This window comes from Cheilinus undulatus, linkage group 8, assembly GCF_018320785.1.
Source record: "Cheilinus undulatus linkage group 8, ASM1832078v1, whole genome shotgun sequence".
Classification (NCBI taxonomy): Eukaryota; Metazoa; Chordata; class Actinopteri; order Labriformes; family Labridae; genus Cheilinus; species Cheilinus undulatus.
The window spans coordinates 10,417,159-10,445,106 of NC_054872.1; the positions used below are offsets into that span (position 1 = coordinate 10,417,159).

Sequence of the window (27,948 nt, forward strand, 5' to 3'; positions counted from 1 at the left end):
TCATTGATTTATGAGCTCACAAAATGAAAGAAAGCACCTTCTTTATTATATATACATTATATACATTAAATAAGATGTACAGAGACATACAGGCTAATAGAGGAAAGATGTCAAGTTCTTGAATACAAAAGCATTTAGAACATTGGCAGTTTGTTTGTGGCGTCATTATTATTCCCTTTTCTAAAGACCAAATCAGGACATTTGGCAAAATAAAGGTTTTATGAGCAACAAGTCTTAGAGCTGGCAACAAATCCTGGACAAGTGTCTTATTTGTTTTTCAAGAAAAACCTTGATCTGCTTCCAGACTGGCCATTTCTGCCTGCCCACTCTCTCCAAGGAGGCACAGCAACTTCCTATAGGCACTCCTAGTGCACAGAGAGATAGAGAGCTCAGTTAGTGGACACAGTTAAAAAAAGAAAAAAAAAATTAAGCTCTTGAATATCTCTTCTTCTGTTCATTGTCTAGACGGCTTAAAAATAGTTGCAGGCAATGAATATGGTCTGCATGACTTCAGGAATGTGATTCATCTGTTTGCTCACCTCAAGGCGATGTTCTTGCCCAGCCCTCTCTTGTGCTCAGTGTTTGTCAGACTCAGAGTCAAGTTGGGGATGAGAGCCTGAACAACAGAAGGATCTAAAACAGCCACTGTCTCAAGGACACCGTACACCTGTCTGTCGTAAACTCCTTCATTCTCCTCCACAAATGACCTGAGAGTGTTGGGATTATGCAAGCAGTGAAAAACAACAATAAATCAGGCTTTAATGTGAGCGTTACAGAGTTCTGCCCAGCTCTAACACATTAGCACATGTTTAGCTAAATATTCATGCCAATTACCGTAAGACAGTGATCATCTGGTCACACGGTCCCTCTATAGACGCAGCAGTACAACGCTCCACTACTAGCTGCAAGGCATCAGTGCTTGTTTTCCGCACTGCTCAGAAAAAAACAAACAAAAAACTTCAATGAAAAATCTAAACACATACTTTCACATCAAATTTTGTTCATTTTTTTTAATGTAGGCTTCAGGCAGTATTATATGATCTAACTGCAGTAAGCCGGGAAGGACTTGAATTAATTTCTTCAAATTTGTCAAAATCAGCAGTTTGGATTGACTGAATATTTAAAGCTTCACATTTCCATTGTCCTTTATTGTAAAGATCCTATTCCCAGGGAAAGGAGTACATAAACACATCAGAATACTGATAACCATTCTTCCAGAACCCAATTCCAAAAAAGTTGGAGCAGTGTAAAATGTAAACAAGACTGCAACGCTTTGAAGACCTCATAAGCCCATATTTTATTCACAATAGAACATGAACTACAAATCAGATGTTGAACCTGAGACATTTTACCTTTTCTTGAAAAAGACAAGCTCATTTTGAATTTGATGGCAGAAACACATCTCAAGTAAGTAGGGACGGGGCAACAAAAGGCTAGAAAAATAGGTGTTACTCATGAAAAACAGCTGGAGGAGCAATTTGCAACAAATTTCAAAGACTTTTTATATCCCATCTACAATAAATAAAATAGTCAAAATCTCTGTGCAGAAGGGACAAGGTCAAAGGTCAATATTGGATACTCATGATCCCCAGGCCCTCAGGCACACTGCATTAAAAACAGGCTGGAAATCTGGAAATCACTCTATGGGCTCAGGAACAGAAATCAAACCTGTAAACACAGTTTGCTATTTCATCCACAGATGCAAGTTGAAGATGTCTCGTGCAAAGAAGAAGCCATATGTGAACACAATCCAGCAATGCCACCATCTTCTCTGGGCCAAAGCTCATTTAAAATGGAGTGAGGCAAAATGGAAAACTGTTCTGTGGTCAGATAAATCATCAATTCTTTTTGGAAACCGCAGATACCGTGTCCTGCGGACGATAAAGAAAAGAGGGACCATCCAGTTTGTTATCAGTGTACAGTTTAAAAGCCTGGATCTCTGATGGTATTGGGTTGCATTAGTGCCTATGGCATGGGCAGCTTCATCTAAAAAAGGCAGTATCAATGCTGAAAGGTATAGAGGTTTTAGATGCTTTCATCCAGATGTCCCTTTCTGGGAAGGCACTGCAAATTTTAGTAAGACAATAACCATTCAACTAAACCCTTCCGTCACAACAGCATGGCTTCACAGTAGAAGAGTCTGGGTGCTGAACTGGCCTGCCCGCAGTCCAAAAGACAACATTTGATAACCTTGCAAAACAGATGGGTTCACCTGTTTCCATGTTTCTCACTGGCAAATCCATCTTGCAAAGCTCCCATCTGAAATGTTTGGGCCCAGGTAAAAAGTGACAGGACCAATCAGCGATGAGGAGCAGTACTTTCAGGCACAAAGAACAGCATTGAGTTGTTTTCTTTTCAAAAACGACAAAAGTCGTGTACTGACATATCTACAGTCACCATGGTTCACGTTATGCAGTTCTCTATGGAGTTTACTCTCAGTTTGGGGCTACAAAGTCACGTGTTTTGTTGCTCTGATTGGCCCGTAAAGATGTGACACACAGAACGTTCATCCAATCACCAGCTGAGTTTTTTTTTCAAAGGCTCTGCCCTTTCCCAAACACTGTCTATAGGAGGCTTATCCAGATGGATGTGTGAAACACATCCATGTGAAACACATCCATCTGGCATGTCAGGTTAAACATTTGAAACATCATCATAAAAGAAAAAAAAAACATCAATGCAGACCCAGGACATGGGGTGCAGGGGGCCTAGTGGTTTAAACGCTTCATGTACGCAGTCGGCCTGGGTTTGAATCCGGCCTGTGGCACTTTCCTGCATGTCTCACCTCAGTTCTCTCATCCCTGTTTCTGATTCTGTCCACTGTCCTGCCAATAAAGGCACAAAAAGCCCATAAAATAAATCTTGAAACAAAAAATAATACCCAGGACTGCTGAGCAGCTAGAATCCTATATCAGACAAGAATGGGACAACATTCCTCTCCTTAAACTCCAGCAACTGATATCCTCACGTCCCAGATGTTCACAGACTGGTGTTAAAAGAAGAGGGGATGCTACACAGTGGTAAGCATGTCTCTGTCCTGACTTTTATGAGACATGCTGCTGCCATCATATTCAAGGTGAGATAATATTTTCATGAACTGATAAAATGTCTCATTTTCAACATCTGATGAGTTGTGTTCTACCGTGAATAAAATAAGGGTTTATGAGATTTGCAATAATTGCATTTTTTTTTTTTTTAACAGCGGCCCAACTTTTTTGGAGTTTGGGTTGTTAAATCATACTAGCTACCCTTGTTCACTTACATTCAGTACATGAGATTGCACAGGCAAAAACATGAACTTTAACTTTACTGACTGATGAAAGCATTACAATGCAAACTGAAATTTTTAATGGCATTTTGATACAATCTCACTCATGTCATAGGATAACAGCACTGAATGGGGTAATTCTGAAGGGAAGTAGCAATACAAGCAGGCTTGGCCAGATAAATACTGCTAAATGGACATTAACATATTGTTGATAATTTAAATTATGAATGTGAATGAAGAGTGTTTATTTAATTAGGTTATTAGTCAAACCAGAGGGTTTCCTCTATGTCAACAACTGGAGGGGCTGTCCTAAGTGACTTAAAATAATTTACACTTTATCCACCTTATTCCGAGGGCCGCTACTGTAAATCTGAAAAAAAATCTGAATATGGGCAAAATGTCCGGTGCTAAAGTGGAAATACATTAAATACATGTATTATAGTACAGAAGCTAACAATAGATGCTAATAAACAATGACAGTTGTTTCAATATGAATTCACCTCGAATTTGTAATTATGATATATTTTGGTAATCACACGTTCACATTGTTTGTATTATAATCTGTAAGTAAGTAAATAAGGGGGTCTACTGCAGCTATGAATATGGGGTGAACTTCCCATGCAGTAACAATAATAGCAAAATGCAATTCTTCCAAGGGCTTACTTAAGTGATTTAGCGTCAACAGTGGTTGTTCTGAAATAAATCTTTGTTGCAATGAATACTGCTTCATTTTTGTTAAATCAATATGAGCTAAAAGTATTAAATAATATTTTCTGTAATGCTCAGTACCTGTTGCTACGTTAGTGGTACTAATTGGGACAAAGTTAAACAACAGTGCTTTAAATGTGCCGTTCACTGTCTAAGTGCATCGAGGATGTGATTCTTTCAATATTAATATATCATTAATTCTTAATACAAAACTGGACAGTTACCAATCTGAAGAGCTGGCAACTTGAGTCACGGATAGTTTTATCAATATAATTCCCACATTTTAAGAGGGATTAGTTGGTGAAATAAGAATTTCAGCAACCCCACAAACTAGAAATTTATCTGAAGGTGGTGTCCAAACTCCTTTAACAAAAAGTGATCGAATCTTTCTATACTAATATGAAGCTAATAAAGTTAGCCAAATATGCTTGTCTAGGTTATCTGAGGTAATGTCGTCACTTTGTTGTCTCTAGTAGAAGGCGGAGAAATAGTAATGTTATCTTGTTTGAGGTGAAGCAGTCGAAGGTTACATATTTTGGTATCAAATCTGCTCTAATGATCATGTTAAGCATCTTGTTTCTATGCAAGTCCCATTTGGATAGAACGGACCGGAAGTTGCGCTCATATTTCACGCAAAGAATCATGGGGGCTAGAAATAAGGTGGATAAGCTTCAGATTATGTTGTCTGTCTTTGCACAAACCAGACGTTACCTTGTGGTTCATTGACGAGCATCACACAGCGCAGCAGAGCAGGGACAGGCAGAGTGAGGAGGGCAGGGTCTGAGTCATTGTTTCTTCTCAGAAGCTCCGAGAGAAACATCAGGACCGAGGCTAACCGAGGCGGGGGGGCATGACCTTTAAACTGCAAGAAGCTTTCGCTGTGAAAATGGAAACAACTGTTAGTTCTGGGAGGAATGTACTTTTGAGAAATACAAGAGAAAGAAGACTATTGTTTGGTCTTTGATGATAAAAAATGAGTCATGGAAATAATAGTGTAAGCTCCATGTTGGTTGTTCTGTTTGAGTGACTCATACAATAAAATACAGTAAACAGAGCTCAATCCAAAATACAGCCTGACTAGATGTGAAATTTAAGTCAAAACCAAACTGTAAGGCATGTAAGACCTACCACAGCACCTCCAGGATGGTCCTCCTCAGCGAAGCTCCCCGACCAGTTGGGTTAGCCTCACATGCACTAAGAAGCACTGGATGGTTGGCAATGATGCCTAAGGAGGGGGAGGCAGGAAGAAAATGGTCCAGATATCTGCGTATTACCGAGCGGAGCTGCTGCTTCAGGTAGGCGCCCTGGGACTGAGACACACTAGAGGCAACTGACAGACCCTGCAAGGGGGGAAGTTTTGAGTGTCAGAGTGCCTCAGAACTTTAATAAATATTGAAAAAAGGGCCTGGAGATAACACCTTTAGGCCATTCAAACACTCCTGCTTTACATTTTCTCTAACCTGTAGATACATAGGCAGGCTGTCTCTGAGTGCTTTATCTTGCTGTGTGAGGTTATGAGGAAGCAGCAGACTGTCCACAATACGAAACAGCAGCTGCTGAGCTTTAGATGTGGCCAGCAGGGGGCTCCAGTGCTTCACGATGCAGCCTAAATTTATCAGCATGAAAACAGAGATGGCCAAGAGAGTGAAAGACACAACAGCAGAGATTCTCACTCCTGTGACTCAGACTTTACCTAAAAATGGACAAAACTAAGAAACACTGATGCTTTGCCTGCTGTAGAATGTGTCTGTAGTTTATGGACCGTGCACGTACCAACAGCCCGGTAGGCCAGCTGCACTCCCTCTTGATTTTTGCTGACCAGAGAGGGTTTGATATGTTTCAGGATGTCACCAATGTAGTCCAGGGCTCTGGTCACCATAGCTGACCGCTCAGACAAAACCTGCAGTCCACTGTATGCATTTCCTACAGCCTGAAAGCAGATAAAAAGATATTTATGGAAATATTTGCATGCAAAACAGCATGATGTAGTAGAGAAGTGATATGAAAGTGATATTCAAAGCATACATCATGTATAGTGAAAATGTAAGCAAAGTAGTAGGAAAGAATTTCACTCAATTATGATGAGTACTGTTAGTCTTATAGCATACAACTCCACTTCTACAGCTAGCGCCCCTTCTGTGCTTAAGCTTAAGCAGGCATTGCTTTTCATTCACAAAAAAAGTTACACCTCCACTGACACAATTGGAAGACTACAGAGTAGGTGACACCTGTGAGCAAGTGTTACCTTAACAAACATCTCCAGAGCTACAGCTGGTTCAAGCCTGGTCGCTGTGGGCTGCAGACCTCCTCTCTGCAAAAGATTCTCCACCTCAGGGAGCCTCAGCACCAGCCGGGTTAGTTCACACAACTGCTCCTCCAAAGCCTGGCCTGGAAGCATTGTTAGTAAAACCACAAATATCTCAGGAATAATGCATTTTTCATCTCAGTTACAGAACACGTAAAGAAAAAGACCTTTGAATTTTTCACCAAACTTTTTAATCAGAGATGGGCAAGGGTGATAAAGCGTTAGGAAGTATATTTGAACAAAGCAGCTTATCTTAAATATGTTATTAGATAAAAAAATCTACAGGCAGACTGTGTTTTTATTCTCAACTTAGAATACAGTCCACAGAAGTGAAAAAAAAAAAATAGTTTTATTAAAACACTGTCAGTTATAAACTAAAAAAGTGCCATACATCCTACACTGGGCTGAGTATTACCTGTTCTACTGTCAGATCCATCTTGGTTCTTGTGAAGGTGCTGCTGTATAACACAGCGGAACCAGGCCCTCACTGAGAGACTTTGTGCTGAACCAGACACAACACCGGATTCTGTGCTTAGTGAAGCCAGTAGCTCACTGCAACAAAAAGAAAAGACAGAAAGCTGTAATGCCACACAAGAGGTCTTCAATGAAAGACAGCTGATGCTATGATGAACTGAGCTGGTTATACTTTGTGTATTCTGACAGGGGATTGTTTGAAATGCCAGGGAATAAGTCTATGGAATGAATCTTTAAATCTGCTTGTGTTGGAAACAGATCTGTTTTATCTTATTTTTACTGATAAATCTAGCAGAATAGACTGTCTAAGGGGAGGTATTTGATTCTATTTTTCTATGAAACTATTGCTGCGTTATAAGAACTTCACATTGATGGCTCAAAGAGCCATTAATGGAGGCTTGGCATGCTGCTATTTCTAATAATAAATACAAGGAGTGTACTTATTCTAGATTTATATTCAGCTGTGACACCTTAATATCACTTGGCACTGACTGAAGAGGACCTTGGAGGGTGAAAGTCACACTGTTTCGTACCCTGGAGTATAATTTTAAAGATGCATGTCATTTTATATTCAGTTTGAGTCATGGCTGCAATTTCTTCATTAAAACCTATTTTGATATTGCAAGGACATCTCAATCTAATCCACGAATTAGTAACTACACGATACACCAACAGGATCTGCTCCAAACAATCGAGTCAAGTGGTGTCAACCATCAAAAAAGAGTGACAGCTGTTTACATCATAAGTTTACATCATCCCTGACACATTTCATTATTGTTTTCATAGATACAAAAGTTAAATCTTACCTGTTTTGGAGTAGATGAGGCAGGTAGCGAGTCACCAGAAGTGGGTGCAGCATGTCATCCCAGCCGAAGCATTGCATGATGGACTGGACTGGATTGGGCTGAAGGTCCTGGGGGGCAGAGCTCGGCAGATCAAAGGCCAACAGGGTAAAGCCTAAGAAGGTTTATTTTAGATTTTAGAGATGCATTTCAAATAATTAGAATTCAAAATAAACTTTTTAAGTATTCATACACATCTGACTCAGTAGTTTTTTTTCTGAGTAAGACAAGGTGAGCTAAGGTAACCCAGAGTTCCTACCAACTTAAAAAACACACAAAAAATTTAAGACGTTTTTTTAGACCTTTATAAGACCTGGTCCAAAAATATAATACCCTTTTTAGCAAGGAATACAGCCAAAAATTAAGCCTTGAGATTCTTTGGTGCAACGGACCAAGGCTGAATATTCTGATTTAGTTTAAGATTTATGAAAAGTCAAATTGTATGGGACGAAAGAAATACACCCAAATTTGATTATTTCTGGCACGTTTAATGTCTCTATTTAATCAATATACAGTATATACATATTTATCATAACACATTTTTGTAGGTGTGCTGAGCTGATACCAAACAGTTTAACTATTAAAAACAGGAAAATGTTTTTTATTGTCAGGGAGGACCGGTCAAATTGGTTGGACTGCATTGATTTCTAAGTGGGCAACCCAGATATTACAGAACTGGACTAGTGTTTTACATCAGTACAGAGTTTGTCAAATCACAGAGAGTCAGATAAAATCTTAGAGGGATCTGGTGTCCTCTGGTGAAATTTAGAACATCCAACAACGAATTCCATGAATTAGGGGGAATTTTATGCAACAATACGAGGAAGGAGATTATTAAAACTGTACAAGGTTTGCTAGAAAACAAAGACACGTCTTAGTCAAAGTGCCTTCACAAATGTAAGACCTTCCATTAATAAAAATCTGACTTTTTATGGCCTTAAATTTCAAATATTGAGTTTAAGACTAGTTGAGTGTTTTCAAGGATCTGTATGAACCCTTTAAGTCTTTATACCAACTTGTGTTTTTCCTTTTTCCTGTGGTTAATCCTTATTAATCCCCCCCTTCTTGAAATTGTACTACTTTTTATTTACAACTTTTACATTTGGATTTTGTATTGCTTTTAATTTGAAAGAAATAAGTAACTTTGGGGAGATCAAAGGTTATAGCATGAACTTAACCCTGGAAACAGTGACTTGTCATGGAATTAATCTGAAATATGTGAACAGTAGCATTAGGTGAAGATGACTTTTGACTTGTCCACTGAGCTTTCTGAGTCTTAAAAAAAAATAAGATATTAAGAAGCAGTGATGGACTTATTTTACATCACTGTGGGAGCAGGCTGATGTTGCAGTGGCTCAACCAGAACGTGGTAAAAAAGTTCATCGCTATTGAAAAACCCTAATGCACTAATAAATTAAGGCTTTAATTAATTGTGATTAATGCATTAACTTTGACAGCCCAAATTTTAGTTTTTACACTAAGGTATCACCTTTTTTCCCCTTTCCTTCTCTTTAATCCCTTGGGGGGCTTAGCTGTTTAGATACCGCTAAGGAGGGCTCAACAAAGAGGTCTGGAACCATTTCTGTATTGATCCCCAGAGGAAAAATTGAGGAACAAACTAAAATTATTTTGTCCTTCTCTTCAGAAACTTGTGTTTTTCTTTGCTTAAATGTCATCCAAATCCTTCCTTTTTGTAAAATCACAACATAAAAGTTATGAGTTTGGGCCATCACATATCCAATTTGGTTCAACACCTATCAAAATCCTCAACCCCACTCTCTTGGACCCATCTTCCTTCTCACAGTGTCTTTTCCTCCCAGTTGGCATCACTGACCTGCAGCAGCATCAGCCAGCTGTGCTGGAGGGGTCTGAGAGAGGCGTAAGCTGCGGAGGAAAGGAAAGAAGTGTGCCCAGAGAGCTGCTGCTACCGCTAGGTGGCGCTCTTTCACCACACTGGCATTAGGAGGAGCCCAAGCCAAGGTGGATGCTGACTGGACACATCGCTGATGGACCCGTCTGAAAGGACACAGATACACATATACAAAGACAGCTTATAAACAAATCTATTGATGCAAAATCCAAACATAGGACTCCCTCTGTTGAACAACAACTCCACCCTCTAGTTTCCCAAATCCTTCTGCTCCCCTGTTTCTCTCTTTCACTTCTTTTTCATGTGTTTTTCCTCTCTTCTCTCCTGGGGGATTACTGGGTGCGGCGGTGCGCTGCAGTGAGGAGCAGAGCAGGGTGGAGGTGGGGAAGGAGAGGATATTATAGGCATAGAGTAGAGCCTAATGCTGATCCCCTGTACACAGACTATACTTTGGCTCTTCTGGCTCATCCCTGGCCCTGGCCCCAGCCGCTACAGCAGCCCCACAGTGGCTGGCATTAGCCCAGATAAGCAGCTGAAGGAGCTGTAATCTCATTTAGACTGGAGATGATCCTCCTGTCCCCCTCATTCGCTCACATGGGGGTGTGGGGAATCGAGGTTGAGGTGTGCTGGGGAAGGAAGAAAGGAAAAAAGAACCAGAAACCCCCAACCACCCCTCCTTTCCAACCCATCCTAAACTATGCACTCTAGTCTGCTGCTATAGTGCACACATACACGCACACACCTCAGCGGTGCCTTCCCTTCCAGCAAGGTTGCATCTAATCCGGAGAGAGCTGAGACAATCGATTAGAGTCTGAATTCATTAGCCTCGTTACTACTGCGGAATAGGCCTTTCACACCCATCAACCCTCATTGTACAAGACATCGTCAGAGACCCCACTTAATCCTCCTCTCTGCGGTTTCTTACAATGTGTACACACAAACACGAGCACATACACACACACTGTGCGGCAACAAACCATTAGGGACCCTGTTTAACCCTTCCCGCTGCTGCATGGAGCACGTGGAGACATTAAACAAAATTTACTACAAACACATAGCTAAGGCACAAGCCTACACTGTCTGTCTCATGTTGTCTTTACATCTCTCCAAAAAGACGTACACGGTGGCACTTTCAGTAAAAATGCTATAAGATACTTCATAGAAGTTCCTCTTGACTTTGAAAAGAATTGCTCAATACCCAGTAAAAGGTCTCAATGCTCAGTAAAAGCAAAACTCTTCACAGGGAGGCTGGCTTTTTTCAAGCCAAGGACATAGGGATTAATTATTTGTGCCTAAAACAGATTTGATGTAGTTTGCCAATGCCAGCTCACCTCATCAACCAGTAACACCCCTACTAACCCGCAACTGAGGGTCATGGGAATGAATACAACTGAAGAATTAGGCCTGGCACTAGCTTCTTGCCTCAGCACCATGGCGATGGCTATCAAGAGTGAATGTTCGGACCCTCCACTGCTTCAGCCATTGGCAGAATAATTCTCTTAATGTGTGCAGATTCCACACAGCTCTCAGTAGACATAATGATGCACAGGCTAAATTTGCCAGGCTACATAATAGCCCATTAATTGTGTCACAGAAAAGGCATTAATCACAAAGAGATACAGAGAATTGCCAGGACAAAGAATTATGTTTAATTTGGCAGGACAGATTTGAAAGGGAGAGCATGGTATTTTTTCATATGGTTAAATGGGTCAGTGTGGTCTGGCCCATAACAGTGAGGGCCGCTGGGAGTCTTCTTCATCTTTCTCTCTCTCTGTCTTGTGCTCTCCTTGGCCATTTATGTGCAAATGTGTGCCCTCCAACCCTGGCATCTGAGATGGGAAGTTTGGGAATTAGCAAAGCTAGCAAGATATCATGTCATGGGTTTAGTATTGAAATGAGAGAGAAGTGCACTGATGTAGTTTCACTTTCGGTGTGTGGGCAGGTACAGGTTCATGTGACTTTGTGCAGGTTGGAGAGGGCTGAATGTATACTTTGGAGAATTAAAGCAATCACACACCTACATGAATCAGAGAGAGGGCTCGGTAACACTTAACTTTACAATGTCCTTTTTTCTAGTGTTTCAGCTCATGTATTAACCCGTTGTGAATTGGCTAAGTCAGACACTTGCATATGGCATGTATCTGGATATCAGTAATGTTCTTTTGATGAAAACTGAGAAAGATAAGCCTTTCAACAGACACCGTCTGCTGTGTCAGCTTTGCCTACCCTAAAAGTAGGCTTTGCAGCATAAAAGGCTGCAAAGTGGACCGGTCTAGCTCAGTTGGCAGAGCAGGACCCTTTGTACTGAGGCCGTAGTTCTCAATGTACTGGTCACAAGATTAATTCCCAGTCACAAGGCACGTTAGGCACAAAAAATCAATATAGCAATATATCGTCACATGCATCCTGCTGATACATGTGCCGATACAGGTTTTACAGAATTGATAGGGCCGCAAACGCTGTGATGGCAGTTTAAAACGTATATCCTCAATGGTGCAGTTAACAAAAAAAAAGCCAGCAGATGGCAGCATCCATAGCACTGCACAATGCAGCCCTGGTGCATGTCTTACTCCTCAGGCCAAAACAAGCTGGTACTCAAACCAGGAACAGGATAGTGTTTATCTACAGCCAGCAGGCTAAAAGGAAACATACTGGATCATTAGGGTTTCTTCAAACAGCACAAAATCAGGGGTTGGACTTGAGTCACGCAATCTGTAAGAAGGCAAAGCATTTCAGTGACACCAGTCTTCGACGACACCAGACTTACTGGCAGCTAGCAACAACAGCTAGGCTCACCATGCTAATCTGTTCCGTCCAAATGAGCTTTGGATGACATGTAAACGCAACATTTCCAGCAGCACTTTGTGGCTTTATTTGTAAAGACATGAGCTAAAAAGTGACACTGACACTTTTTTACACACACACGGTTTAATCCTTAGTCTTCTGTTCATTCTGCTCTTCCGTTTTATGGTAACATTTTGGTTTCACTCAAACTAAAAACCAAAATGTTATGTGTAAAGTAAGAAAAAACAAAGCAAGAGAGACTATAAAAAGGGCAGTTTTAAGTTTAAAAAGTTTACTACCACTGAATTTGAATGTATGAATAGCTAAGTGGTTATAAATAGACTACTATAATTTACATGGATCTCTAAGGATCATAATGTAACTGTTTTAAAGTGTAAGAACCTTAAAAAATCTTTAAAAAAAAAAAGAAAAGGCTGTGATTACATTTGTATTCAGAAGTAAATGGAAGGTTTACCAAAATGCCTGCAGAAAGGACTTAAGTTTTATATAGTGCCACTGCATTTATACTTTACAGAAGTGCCTTTATTTTCAAGAAAAGGAAAAATTTGTATTTTTCAGAAAATATTGAAATTATTTTGAACAGTAATAATGAAACTTTAGGTTGTGTGTGTGTGTTTTTTTTTAGTGCTACTTAATATTTGTATGTTTTGAGTTGAGAAGTACACAGTTCAAACTATCATTATTCTTTGCATTTTCCTTGATAGCTAAACATGTAAACTCATGATTCCATTTATATATTATTTCATAATCACAATTACAATTTTGTATAATCCTAATTAGGGCTGAACGATTCTAAAAAATATTATAATTGCCATTATTTTTTACCCAATATTGCGAATGTGATTTAATGTGTGTTTTTATTTAACATAAACAAGAAATAATGTATTCTATACTATAGCCAACATGATATCAGATTAAACTAGGGCTGAAGAATTGTGAAAAAATATGGATTTGTGATAATTTTGACTCATTTTGCAAATTGGATATGAAATGCTATATTAACGGGGATGATAATTTTTATATAATTTTCATATTTAACATATTTAAAAAACATACAAAAATGATGAAAATAGGATCTTTTTGGTACCCTATTCAAAAAATATGTCACTAGAAAGATTGCATGATATGTGATGTATAATGCCTCTGCTGCAAAAAAGTTTCAAACTGGTATTTTGACACAAATTTTAGGTTAAAGAAATATTTCACCTTCTGTGATTTGAAAATTGCAGCAGGCTATATTATGATTTAATCTAAATTGCGATTAATTGCCCAGCCCAAATCCTAATAGCACATTTTTACCAAATCATGCAGCACTAGTGTCCAATAATTCCATGGTGATGGAAACAGGTTTAACTGTAAACTTTAATGCATTTTCCTCTTAAAACTGCCAAGGCAACCTCATCAACCAGCTATCAGGTGTACTACAATTCTGCTATCTTATTGGGTAATTGCTCATGTCTCATAGTGAAAAGAAGATTCTATCTTTTATCTTTCATCAGAGTTTTTCCTTCTAAAACTGCATTAAATCACTTCGTAATAAGAAATGTGACAAACATTTTGTAAATATTTGATGAACAGTTTTGATAACAAAGGATTCATAGTAAGAGATGGACTATTATTGAAATCATTTCTATTTCTAATGAAAAAAATATGAAATCAAAATGAAAAAATATTTGTTCAGGTCTGTTAGGGGAAAACTTGACCCTAAAGGAACTTGGATATAAGCACTGCAATAAACTGTGTCAAGCGGGAAAGGTAGCTTACCAGTATAATTGATGATTGTAAAGTTAAAACGTTAAAAGCAGATTTGGTCATTCTTTGGATATAAAATCGCCTGTGACTGGACCTGTCCCTTGTTTTTCTGCCTCTATTTCACCACATAAACAGAAACTCTTTCAGCAGTAGATCTCTGACCTTCTGCTGGGTTTGTAAGTGTAACAGAAACCAGTGTCCTACCGCTGAACCCATCCTGACGCCCTACTGACCATGGTCTCTCAATATGCCCAGAGCCCTGCGGCTGTCCCCATGACGACAGGAGGGTCCATGAGGGTCCCTTGAGCTTGTAACTCTACTCAGAGCTCCACCAACACCTGGTAAAGGTGACCTGGGGGGCACTAGGTCCACTGAGACTAACAGAGGCCTCAATACCAAACAGGGTCTTTATAGACACTTGTTTCTACTGACAAGACAATCCCACCATTGTAAGCATGAGGAGTGAAAGGACTCTGATAGGAGCAGAAACGGAAACTCCTCTGCTAAACCCACTTATCAGATTTTAATAAACACTTAGCTGGGCCAAAAACCACTTGTCTGAAATTGTCTCCTATCTGAGCAGCTATCAGTGAAGTAATGAACAAGAGAAAAAGTGGAGATACCAGAAAGCTGTAGAGTGTTTACACTAGGTGTCTCACCTGAGCTGGGCCAGGACGGTCTGCAGACAACCCAAGGCAGAATTCAGCTCTGATAGGCGGCAAGCCGGCAACAGCCAATCAAACCCTTCATTGAGCAGCTTATCCTCTGACAGGCTGAGAGTGGTGCTTGTCTCGAACACTTCAGTTACACCATCCAGGTATGAGCCGAGGGGTCCCCAGAGGGCGAGTCTGCGGGAAACCTCCGTGGTCTTATTGTAGAACTCTTTAGCAGTCTCATTAAAGGAGGAGGCCAGCCAACTGGCCTGTGCTCCCACATCCAGACCTCTCTCCTGAAGAAAAAAAAAAACAGTCTCAAAGTCATGACAACTCATACACCAACACACCTTCTTTTGGAAGATTCTGTGTGTTAAGCCCAGTTCAGACCAAAGATTCATGACAAGATGGTTCATAGAGCACCGCTGGCTCGAGTCACAGCAGTCTAGACCGAGCCATTGCAGCTCGAATCAAGCAGTCTGATGTAGTCGCCAGCAATTCAGCTTGTCAAGTCACAGACAAGACGGTTTTAGAACGCTGCAAACAGATACATGTGAAAAGGAGAAATATAAATCTTATTGTGAGGGCTATAAATGCCAATTTCATTGGATCAAGTCATGCAATTAATTTTGGAAATGATTACATCTATCTTTTTTCATCAATCATGATAATCACAATTATAATCATCATGGTAGTGTGGCATTAAAATTTCATGGCACACATATGAACACAATAATGGTTAGCACAGTCTTGTAATAACAAAGATATCCACTGAGAAAAAAATTATATTCCACGGACAAATTTAGCTTCTACAGCCTTTAATTTCTCATGGCTTTTCTCATAAACAGCAGCGCATCCTGCTAACAAGTGCAGCTGGAAAAAGAAGAGACTTTTTAATTGACATTTCTACTGTATTTGTCTTTATCTGCTTCTTGTAAAGGATTTAGCCTATATCTTTTCAAAGTTCTCCTGTCTCCTCCATCAGCTGCACATTGAAGGAAACAGCAGAGTTAAGGGACTGAAGTTGCTGTTTCAATGTTAAAAAAACTGCTAAAATTATTTCCAAGAAGCAGATATATTTAAAAGAAAAATGGAAATGTTGTTTGGAAAAGCTCTTTTTTCCTAGCTGCACTCATAAGCAGGACCTGCTGTGCTTTATGAACTAATCCGTGAGAAATTAAGTGTTAGGGAGCTAAATTTGTCCATGGAAAATATTTTATTCTCAGTGGATATCTTCCTTATTACAACATCGATTTAGTAAACCATTTTTGTGTCTACGTGCTGTGAAATTTCACTGTTGCACTCCAATGGTGATGACAAGGATGATTTAGTACTGATTTCACTCTCATGCACCTGTGTATGATAAAAATGTTACACATAATCATGATGACAAAACACATGAAAATACAGTGAATGTGGCTTAAAGTAATGAGACAGATATATTGTGCAGTAATGTCAGAAATAAATCCCTCTAAAGTGAGAGATTGTAAGAGTTGTTGCCATGTAAACGGTGTATTGTCTCCTTCAGTCGCAGCAGCGTGAACTGGCAGGAGTTAAGAACGCCTCAAAGCATTGAAAGCAGTTGTGAGTTTCCACCCGTCGCGCCGTGACTCTTTGGTCCGACCTGGGCTTTAAACAAAAAGCCTTGATTCTACTTTGGTTTAACAAACCTGGAACAACAACAGTAGTGATAGCTGTCCCCTCCAGACCAGGGTGCGGTGCCCGGAGGGGCAGTTAGAGGGAAGCAAACCAAGAAGCTCAGAAGCTCTGCTTGCAACATCCTCCAGCTCCATCTGCCATGCAACCACCAGAAACAGCAGCAGGAAGTTCATGAGGCCAGCCTCTGACAGGTCCTGCATCTTTTTAGAGGAGAACTTTGAATAAATCCTGGAAAACAAAATAAACAGAAAAAGAGGATGCTAATTCAAGTGAAAGATGACACACAAGATGGAGGGAAAGTGTTAGAGAGAAAGTGTTATCAAGATATTATTTCTGCTTTTAACAATATGTCTTAATACACGGCAGCACCATGGTTAAATAGTTCATTTGTTGTTTATCCATTTCTTTTTAATTTGCCTGACTCACTCCTCGTAAATGATTTGTTCTTCTGTAACCCCTGACTTTAAATGCTGACTAACTGAACTTTATACCCCCGCTGTGCAGAACACCACCTGCCTCCATCACCCTCTCAGCTCCAGGGGAGAGGCTGGGCTACCCGGACTCTGTGTGTGTGTTTAAGAATAAGCGAGAGAGGGAGTAAGCAGGATCTAACAGCGTGCTGGGTGAGAGAACCACCCAGCACGCTGTTAGATCCTGCGGGCACTGTGGAGAAATGCCTTTAAAGATCATGTTAAATGTCAGAGACACTCAGACACACAGCAGTAGGCGCTCGGTCCCTCTCTCTACAGCCAAACCAATTTACTGCAACACCAGAGAGAGATCAATAAAACCACACACACACACTTGCAATGCCACACATCCAGCTTGATGTTTGCACGCCTGGCAGGAAAACACAGAAGGCTGTAGCCCCCTCCTTTCACACCCTAACTCCCAAACACAGATGCAGCCCACACAGGTGAGTAAAGCTGCTGTTTGGGTCAAAACACAAACAGCAAGCATTCCAAGACTAACTCTGTGTAAGAAGTACGACTGATATAATGGAGAGAAGAAAGGGGAGAGAGGAACTGAGTAAGACCAGGTTAACACCAAAATCAGCTTAGTAACTCCCACAGAGGACTGTGAGAGGAGAAGGTGGCCAGGCGTGCAGTCAGTGTGTTAAGGGAGGGAGATTTAAATAGATGAATGGGTAATATGTAACAGGGATATAAGCAGCATGCTGGGAGGCAACAGTGGGGATTTCTCTGCATTCTCCCAACCTGTCTGTCTGTTTGTTTATTCTGGACATTTTTTTTTCTGAGGCGAGCAGATGCTTCTTAGTCCTGGTGTTTAAGTTCAACATGCTTGCAGCCGATCCCATTAATGCTGTAGTCGTGGATGCCCTGCAGAGCCCGGCCAGGGGTGGGAACCCCGCTGAAACGTTGCGGTTATAGGGTCGGCACGCCTCATGCCTCCTGAGGGGCGGACGGTTGTGGTGAAGGGGGGGATGGGTGGCGAGGAGAATCTGGACCCGTCCCAGCCCATTCTTACTGTTGCCAGACTCCCTGCCACCCACATCCCCAAACTCCCCCCACCATCCGTGTTGGAAACCAACACAGCTTCGTTAAGGCGAATTAACCGCCACGCTCGTTAGCTAATTAGCCCCCATGTCTGCAGCACTACTGAGCACATTCCAGACAGAGGGAAGTCATTAGGCGGATTTATCTATGGCTGCCTCTCTCTGGCGCCCAGCCGGCCTGAGATATAGGATGGTCCAGTGCTCAGTTCTGGTGTGCACATCAGCTTAAGATCTTTCTGTCTTCTTTCCTACTGTGGTTCACAAAGATGCACTCTCCCTCAATCCAGTGGCCTCACACACTCATGTCACCGCTCTAGGGAGCAGGTGCAGTGTGCGTTTGTGTGTATGTGCACCAGTAGGAGGCTCCTTGGCTCGGGTCTGTGCTGAAGAGCAGGTGGTTGACTCCTGAGACACCTGCTCCACTGGGGGGCCTGAGTAAATATCAAAGACGCACAGGGAGGCTCGGTGCACCTGGCACGCACACAAACAGACCGAAATGCATGCTAGTGTGTAAACACACATGGTGTTTGTGTTTTCGTGCAAGTATTCACCACAACACACAAAACTAAACACATCACACATGAGAAGATCAAGGGGAAAAGAGACTCCAACAAAGCCTGGTCTTGATTAATAATCACTTCTCACAGCTTCTACTCAGTGATTTCCCTTTAATCTTCTCTTCCACCAAAAACTAAACTCTATCTGTGGAGACAGGTCAACGGGTTTTGGTGAGATGAACAGTTCACGGTGAAGGAGCATACACTACCATGTCTGCTATCATACTCTGCATTTTTACCTTCCTTTGATTTGTCTTTGTGGGGCTCCACCAACCCTGTCCTGGGCGAGGCACAGGGCCAGCACTCGGAGGAAGATGTGGAAAGAGTTGGCTGAGCGATAGAGCTGGGTGTGTCCTGCCGAGTGAAGGGAACAGGGGTTGCAGCAGCTGCGGGCCTGCTCCAACAGAGCCAAGGGTGACTTGTACAATGTGCCAACACCAGACATCCCGAGCCAGGGTACAGTAAATGAGGAGCTCTGGAATGGAAGGAGAAAGGAGAGATGTGCAATTAAGATCAGGGCTAGGCAATTAATCAAGTTTGAATATCAATCACAAATTTGGCATCCCACAAATATAGAACTACAATAATCTTGATTAAAAGATTGCTGTGCTCTGCTTGCTTTGTCAATAGCAGTTGTTCCCAAACTTTTAAGAGCCCTTGGTAGATAAAATTTTTAAGCCCCCCTACTGTCCGTTTTTCACTTCACATACATCAAAATATATTGACATTTAAACCTTTTTAAATTGAAAACTCTCACAAAAGAAGGTTTTGGCAATAGAAAGGAATGAGTGCAACCAGTGACGAGCAATGATCATCAAATGGTCTTGGCTGTTGTCTTAGTAGTTAGAGGCCTGGTGTAGATTCATTAAAAGCCCTACATTGCCCTGGAAGTTGTCTCACAAAATGTGCCATAATTCTGTAGTAATGTAGTTCCTGTCAAGCCCAAAGGCATTATAAATAGGAAGAAAGAAATATAATGTGATTTAGGGTTAAGGTTAATAGGATAGGGTTGAGGGCAATTAAAGATCACATATGAGAAGTAGTAAAGCTTAAAAAAATAACTGCAGAAATCAAGGGTTTAACAATAACAACAAAATAAAAATAAAAAATGGAATAAGAAATGTGACATACATTTTTTAAAGGTCCTGGTTGCTAAGTATATCCTCATTGTTTTACATCTGATCCAAATAAGACAACATGCCCACTTCATGCAACTTACACTATATTGCCAAAAGTACTTGCTCACCTGCCTTGACTCACATATGAACTTAAGTGACATCCTATTCTTAATCCATAGGATCCATAGTTTTAGGAGTTTGTTTATGGAAATTCTTGACCATTCTTCCAGAAGCGCATTTGTGAGGTCACAATGATGTTGGCTGAAAAGGCCTGGCTCTCAGTCTCTGCTCTAACTTATCCCAAAGGTGTTCTATCAGGTTGAGGTCAGGACTCTTTGCAGGCCAGTCAAGTTCATCTACACCAAACTCTCTCATCCATGTCTTTATGGACCTTGCTTTGTGCACTGGTGCACAGTCATGTTGGAACAGGAAGGGGCCATCCCCAAACTGCTCCCACAAAGTTGGGAGCATGGAATTGTCCAAAATCTCTTGGTATGCTGCAGCATTCAGAGTTCCTTTCACTGGAACTAAGGGGCCAAGCCCAGCTCCTGAAAAACAAGCCCACACCATAATACCCCCTCCACCAAGCTTTACACCTGGCACAATGCAGTCAGACAAGTACCTTTCTCCTGGCAACCGCCAAACCCAGACTCGTCTATCAGATTGCCAGATGGAGAAGCGCGATTCGTCACTCCAGAGAATGCGTCTCCACTGCTCTAGAGTCCAGTGGCGGCGTGCCCTACACCACTGCATCAGACGCTTTGCATTGCACTTGGTGATGTATGGCTTGGATGCAGCTGCTCGGCCATGGAAACCCATTCCATGAAGCTCTCTACGCACTGTTCTTCAGTTAATCTGAAGGCCACATGAAGTTTGGAGGTCTGTAGCGATTGACTCTGCAGAAAGTCGGCGACCTCTGCGTACTATGCACCTCAGCATCTGCTGACGCCGCTCCGTCATTTTATTTGGCCTACCACTTTGTGGCTGAGTTGCTGTCGTTCCCAATCGCTTCCACTTTGTTTTAATACCACTGACAGTAGACTGTGGAATATTTAGGAGCGAGGAAATTTCACAGCTGGACTTGTTGCACAGGTAGCATCCTATCACAGTACCACGCTAGAATTCACTGAGCTCCTGAGAGCGACCCATTCTTTCACAAATGTTTGAAGAAACAGTCTGCATGTCTAGGTGCTTGATTGTAGACACCTGTGGCCATGGAAGTAATTGGAACACCTGATTTCAATTATTGGATGGGTGAGTGAATACTTTTGGCAATATAGTGTATATCATCCATATTATACCCTGAGAGATGAAAGTATTTCCTCTCAATGTCTTATCTTCTCACCAGATTCTTGCTGTAGTATTCCCAGAGGATGGAGACTGCACTGGTGCTTGGTTCCCACAGCAGACAAAGACTGAGGCAGCAGTGGACATGCATCCTCACCTGCTCCTCTGCTAAAACTACCTGTTGTTTCAAACACATATAAACGTTCATGTAGCGCTTTCATTCTTCCTAGCCAGGGAAACTTTTTAAATAACTTAATGGGTTTAAACAAATGTTAAACTGACCTTGGTGTTACATGTCATCTTGAGCAACTCTTCCACAAGAGTCCAGTTATCCCCAAGATTATTCTGAACGCAGAAAAATATGATTATATATTTAAACATGAAAAAAAGAAATCTTTTGAAAATTTTGTATAAAACAGGAAAAAAAGAAAAATTTGTATTAATAAAATGCGCCTGCGCACCTGTTTGATACACTGATTTCGGAAATTTCGGCATGTCAGAAATTAGCAAAAATCTAATTAACCTAGTTTTATCAAATAAAATAGATCCTATCTTAAGTTTGGGGTTGCAGTAAACAATTCTTTTTGCAACTGAGTTTTCCGATGAGTCTTCCAGGAAATAATCAATTAATCTAATAAACATAATGAGCACAAAATATTTAAGTTAATCGCTTCTGCCTCATTCGAGAGCAATGCTATTTGACAAATGAGATAAGAAGATTGGTCTCTGAAATGAACTACAATTTGTTTATTTAAAAAAAGGAATTACTGCACATTACAGGTTTTCTAGTAAAATATATATTTTAAAATTTGCATTTCAGTGCTAATGACATTAACTTGAGGATCCTCTACCTGGAAAGTTTGAGTGCGAACACTTTATTTCCTATATGAAGTTTATTTTCATGCTTTAATTTGTCATTAAGTTATCTTTATTTTTGTAAAGGGAACTTATTTCATGAAAATCATTTTAACATCTGGTACTCCATGCATGTTCCACCATTCACACAGTGGTCTAATGCTGCCAATGGAAGCTGTTCTCTTACAATACAAGAAAATTGTTTTTTTTAAGTACAGTTGCTTTTAATTTTTTAAACATATTTTAATCTGACTTTTTTAATCTGACCTGAAGGGCACACTTTTAAGGTGTAAAGCTGCTTCTACAACCTGTTGAATCCTGATAGGATGATGATGAAGTCTGACCCATATGGTATCTGCCTCAGTCACTGTTTGTGGCAATAACATTTAATCAGTTTCCAATTATTATCGATCTGTAGTCTTCTCTAATGCCTTAGGATGCCAGAGCCTTTTTTTAAAACATGCTGTAACAAAGACTTAATGGCACTGATTTAATAATTTAGCATTTCAAGTGCACATGGCAGGAGAGAGAGACAGGCAGGCAGAAAGCACCAGAACAAAACTTAAATCATGAATCCTGCTGGTATTCTGTATAACTCTCTGGTTAATTTGTGAAGTTTTGAAAACCCTTTCCAGTCTGTAGACACAAACTGACTGCTGTCTCATATGAACGTATCCTGCAGACTGCATGTGCAGCACATAAACTCAGAAAAGTACATAGCCCATGCAGTCATTTTACTCTCCATCAAATACTATTATTTGTTTTAACCTTTCACTACAGCTCTGCATCACTACATCGGTTTAATGCTGTTACTGCCATAATGTCACCCAGCTGGTGTGTAAAAGACACAGCATTCGTACTTTTCAACATCGCTGCATCATTTTCACTCTCTCCTCCTTCATGATTTCCACATCATCTTTACTGCATGTTTTGTTGTTGCAACAGTGAAAGCAAGTGTATGGTGCTACACAAATAAAGGTCAGTGTAAAACACTGTGTGCAACATAGCGCAATGTCCATGCTTAAACCATGGAAATGTGGGTATTTACTGATTTAAACGAAGCATTGAGGCAGGTAATATCCTTCAGGAATTGAGTCGAATTACTCGAGGAATCATCTCAGCCCTACTTTAGGTAAACCTTTAACTTGAAGCAATGCTGAATCTGTAAGCCAATAAAGCAATTTCCATTGTGCCTATAAAACTGTGCATCCCTACTTAGTACCAAACACACAGCAGTGTAACAGTTCAGGTGTCTGTATCATTATTCCTGGTCTCTTACCTCATTTTGGTGTGTACCGTTGCGGCTGTACTGCCCTAACATTGCTAAATGAGTGACCAGCCACCACGTGAATCCTAGAGGGTCCTTGCAGTGTGTTGGAAGGCCACCAAATTGCTCTGCTCCTGGCTTCACTGAAACCAGTGGCCTCAACAAAGAGTTCATGTAGCTCCAGAAAGACTAAAGGGAAGCAGGTTTGTAATTCTTGTTAAAAAGGAGTTATATCACGTCGCCTTGAATGCATATTTAACAGTGTTACCTGTGTGTGTGACACTCTTTTTCTTTGTTCTAAAAGGTGCATGAGGAGAATCCAAAGCTCTTTGGTGCAGGAGCAAAGGTAGTGATTGCTGCTGAGTGCCTCTGTAGGCCTCACCTAGGAAATCACAGGACCTTTTAGCTTATTATGAAGTTATCAACGACATGATGATTAAAATCATTTAAATTTTGTTACACAATAAGAAGTCATTATACTGAGATATTATTGAATATCAACATTGTCCAGTGATTTGTGTTAACATGATACTTTTACTCTGAAACAACATCTTGGATAAAAAGATTTAACTGCTATTACGGAAGCCCCAGAAATACCATGTCTTTGCCGTCCATGGCTCCCATCTTTTACCCAGAATTTACTGAGCTAATGAACATACTGGATTTAAACAATATCTTAGAAATATCACTGGTCCATTTTAACAGCAAGATGGAATGAGTTGTGGCCAGCTTCCTACCTTGCTGTATTTGCCTATGGCCAAACCAGTTAGGTCACTCAGCAGACCGCACAGGTGCTCTTCAAACAGGCTGGTATCAGTCAGGTTCTCTCCTGTCAGGTTCACAAACTGGTGGGCGTACACAACTTGGCCTGAAGGGAGGAACAGATAGAATTCTAAAAAGCAGGTTTCCATAATAATGACTCACTATGAGCAGTAAGTCAGAAGCTTATTGCCAAATGTGCCAGTTTAACACAGCTTTCATTGAAATGTGATACTTCAGGTAGAATCATCGCACCTCTAAACCTCTCCTTAATTCAAGTCAGATCTTTTTTCAGCGACCTGTTTGTTGCACTAATTGTAAACATACCATGCATCTTGTGACCAAGGAGGTGGAGGATCTCTAGGACTGACCAGTGAATGTCTAGATGAAGGTGTAACAAATGCCAAGAGGGAGGAAAAATCTGCAGGAGAAACCCAGAGCACCAAGTTCAATGTCTTTTCTATAAAAATCCCCTGTAAACATTTGCTCATACATTTACTCATACAAAGGGAAGTTTTATTTATGATGAGCTATTGAAATTAGCTATTTTTTTCATTGCTTATAAAGCAGAACTACATAAAAGTTTTTCCTATTGTTGATATGCCATTTTCAAGAATTTCTTTTAAGAGTATCCCTGATGCCTTCGTATGACACTTACCTTTCCATGGTTAGATATTATGAAGGCACTTTGAACGTTGGCAGGCAGGTCTTTAAGTCTTCCAATGAGAAGAGTGACACCAAACAATTCCTCCAGAAGGGCAGAGGGCAGCTGAGCCTCCAGCTCTTCATAGGAGTGTGACTGGCCTGCAGTGGAGCTGGAAGGTTCCAGGTATCTGAACATGTATGACATAAACACAGCTGTTAAAAGCAGTTGAACACACAATACGGTTTCATTTCTGTTCTTATAATGAAGACTAACCTGTGCAGGAAGACTTTGACATATTGAAGAAATGACACACACTGTTGTCTGAGGTCTTCTGCTTCATAGTGTAGACTGCCTGCTTGACCTACAACAAAGAAAGGACATTTAAGGGAATATATCTAAATTGTTTGCAAAACAAACTGCACCTCAAATATCAGACATCAGTCAAAAAGGGGAGATGAACTCCACAGAATATTTATGGAGAATAACTTGTAAAATGGCTCACTGATGATCTCATTCTGCCTGTTTTATCAAGTGCAATCTTAGTTCCATAGCTACTTCTGGGTAAGTTGTCTCTGTAATTTTGGATTTTTTTTTGGCCAAACATAATATTCAAATTCCCTTTAAAAATTCAAATGTTTTGAGGAGAGATCTTCTTGTGTATTTAATGGGTTAATCATTTTCGATTTGTTGTGAAATTTTGGTTTACATGAGTTGATTCTTACCACTAAGTGTGTAGCATCACATTTTTTAATCAGATGAATTGAAAAAGAGAATTGTGCTGGGCACAGTTTTAGTTGAAGAAAGATTCTGAAAACTCGGCCCACATGCACAGCTTTTACCAACACTGTCTCCCAGGTTTGACCGAGACAATTCCAATCACTCACCACCTCTATATTCATTTTCAGATTGTTTTATGGCATGATCTATTGTTAGTAAATTTCTCTACTGTAAATGTTGCTTAGTACAAAGCAGATTTTCTGGCAGGTAAGTTGCACACTGATTAGACACACAGCTCATGAATTTCAAGGTATTGGGTTATCCCACATCTATAGGGATGCACTTTGGATGTTTGCTGATATCCAATGTGATATCAGCAAATCCAATATGCTGCTGCCATCCGGTCGACGTCTAAGGACTCTAAAAACTTGCACATCAAGGTTTAGAAATAATTTTTATCCCACAGCCATTACTGAACTGAACTCTGAAGGAATCATTACGGGACAAGGTGCAATATGATTATCTCAGCTGGTGCAATATGATCACTAATAACCAAGTGAACTTTAATTCATTTATTTACTTATTTATCATTGCTATTGTGGGTTTTTTCTGTCCGTAACTGTGTCTTTTTTTTTTACCCTGTAGACTGCATCGAATGCAGAAGAACTTTTTAAACACTATTTTGGCTCTACTTTTCTTATTATAGCTCTATTTATTACTCTTTCTTCTATTTTAGTTACTAAATCATTTTAAGCTGATACCGATATTCCAATGTAGTTCAGATCTAAAACTTCAGTCCTCAAAAAAGACAATTTAAAGTTTGAGGATGAACAAATTTCAGTCCTTAAAACAGTGTTTAAAATTTAAGGAAGAATGAACAGAAAGAGAAAGACTTCAGCTGAATTAGGTCAGCCAAAACTTTTTTTGTTCGTATTGCCAGCATTTACAGCCAATATAAATTAGGCAGATTTTATAGCCAAAATATCTGCAGAAATTTTCACATCTTCCAAAACTGATAATTCACTTTCAAGCTAATATCTGGGATACCAGTATCAGGCTGATGATATTGTGCATCACCACATATATTTTGGACATGGTCTGCAGTTGAGATTTAAAACAAATACCAAAGGAAGCATGCTCGATTGTGCTGGACATAAATTATACTGAATTTCATCTAGTTTGCCATAAAAAACTTTTATTTAAAATGTTTCTCAACTGTCATACAACACGGTTTTCTGACTGTTTGGCCTTAAACGTAGAATCGTTGTCTTACTAACTAAGTGTTGAAAATAATGACATGATTGTTTCAAAACTTACCAAAGTCATGTGAACTTGATTGTACCAAGGTCTCAAGCCTGTAAACCTTTTGTCTGACAAAAGTGAAAGGGGGAGAGAGCGAGAGAGAGCGAGAGAGAGAGAGAGAGAGAGAGAGAGAGAGAGAGAGAGAGAGAGAGAGAAAGGTCATATGCATGTAAACCAATTACTCCTAAAGTGAAATGGTTCCATCCAGTATGGATTTTGTGTCTATGGTTTTTGCTGCCATAGAAAAAGATCAGACATGGGTGGTGGTTGTGTAGAAATCAGAAATCACATTGCTTTATGTCCTGGCTTACCTGAAAAGACCAAAGAGCAGCTTTGTAGATTCTACCAGTGCTGTTTCTGTTACCCAGGAAAAGCCAAAGAGCTCTACAGTGTCCATCTCATATTCTGCAGGGGCTGGGTCAAGACGCAGCAGCAGCCTATAAGATGGTAAAACCACATCACACACCAATAAGACTTTAGTAGTTGTCACATGAAATGAGCCAGTATTTGTAAATACCACTGTTAAGTGTGGCCATTTCCCTAGAATAAAATGGCTCAGGTGAAAACGGCTTACAAATGCACAGCATCTTTTTTGTGGTATGGCATACTGATGGTGAATGTACCGTTTCAAGGAGCCTCTTGCAGCGTATCCCTCTGCAGAGAGTGCTCCTGTGGGGTCTTCCTTTGTGTCGGAGCAGCAGAAGCATGGTGGCTGGGCTGGAGTCAGTTCACAAAGACTGTCAGCTGCAAAGGGAGAAACTGGAGGGGTAAGGGATTGGCTGAAGTCATCTGCCATGTTGTTGGTGAAGAGTCAGTGTCCACTAAAAAGACAAAAACAAAGTGACAAGACGTTACAAGACTGGTGGTGTTTAAGAACCCAAAACAATCTCGAAATTACAATATTATGGAAAAGGGGTTGTGACGTAAAATATGACATGGACGTACAGCTGTATAAAGTATAAATGTAAGGAGGGAAGAAGAAAAACACCTCATGTTAAAACAGACCATTGAGTAGCAAATATCGTCAGATGTTGGACGTTTTCACGATTAAATACAGAGGTTGTACGTCAGAACATCACCTTGATTAATCTGCTAAAAAAAATATGGCAGTAGGCACAAAAAAACAGCTGTTTGAGTCATGTGCTTTATTCATGACTATCTTAAACGGGAAATGCTTCAGCTTGCTAAGACTATTCAGAAAGGACCGGATACATATTACATCGCAAACTACATTGTAATAGAGAAAAATACAGTTATGATATGTTAATGATATGTACAAGGTGTGAAAATTTGTGTATCAAACAAAAAAATAAGGCGACATCAAGGTTATGGCAATATTAAATGACTAGCTTACAAGAATATTGACCTCTCCTGGCTGCATGTTCACATAAAATAGAGTGGTTTTGCGGGCAAATAAACACAACAGAAAGAAACGTGCTATAGGATTATAGACCCACCTTGTGTTCAGCGTCTTCAGTCGTGTATTATTTCGAAAAAATCCAGCCAAAGTACGAAGATCACATTACTGTCATGACTCTGTTGTTTGGGTTTTCAGCCTCTCCCGCGCAGCCGACTAACGCATGCGCAG

At 40.3% G+C, this 27,948-nt stretch overlaps 1 protein-coding gene across 1 annotated transcript; it reads right to left on the reverse strand.

The window, feature by feature from the left end:
- Nucleotides 1-24: 24 nt before the first annotated feature.
- mms22l (MMS22-like, DNA repair protein) lies at nt 25-27,948 on the reverse strand. Its single transcript, XM_041792670.1, has 26 exons — nt 27,818-27,948; nt 26,984-27,181; nt 26,672-26,797; nt 26,376-26,428; nt 24,615-24,702; nt 24,354-24,528; nt 24,023-24,116; nt 23,674-23,804; nt 23,205-23,318; nt 22,949-23,125; nt 21,097-21,159; nt 20,873-20,992; nt 18,649-18,884; nt 16,348-16,564; nt 14,684-14,973; nt 9,432-9,613; nt 7,562-7,712; nt 6,697-6,833; nt 6,222-6,364; nt 5,750-5,906; nt 5,437-5,582; nt 5,105-5,316; nt 4,688-4,854; nt 835-931; nt 540-707; nt 25-365 (listed from the first exon to the last, which is right to left on the reverse strand). Exons 2-26 carry the CDS (start codon nt 27,154-27,156, stop codon nt 278-280), a joined length of 3,705 nt encoding a protein of 1,234 aa, XP_041648604.1. The 5' UTR covers nt 27,157-27,181; nt 27,818-27,948; the 3' UTR covers nt 25-277.

Excerpts from the sequence above, each read along its gene's own strand:
- mms22l (XM_041792670.1), bottom strand. The coding sequence starts at position 27,156 with ATGGCAGATGACTTCAGCCAATCCCTTACCCCTCCAGTTTCTCCCTTT. Across the intron at positions 20,993-21,096 it reads AGATGACATGTAACACCAAG|GTAGTTTTAGCAGAGGAGCA; the intron begins GTCAGTTTAACA and ends TTGAAACAACAG. Across the intron at positions 6,834-7,561 it reads CCTCATCTACTCCAAAACAG|TGAGCTACTGGCTTCACTAA; the intron begins GTAAGATTTAAC and ends TTTTTGTTGCAG.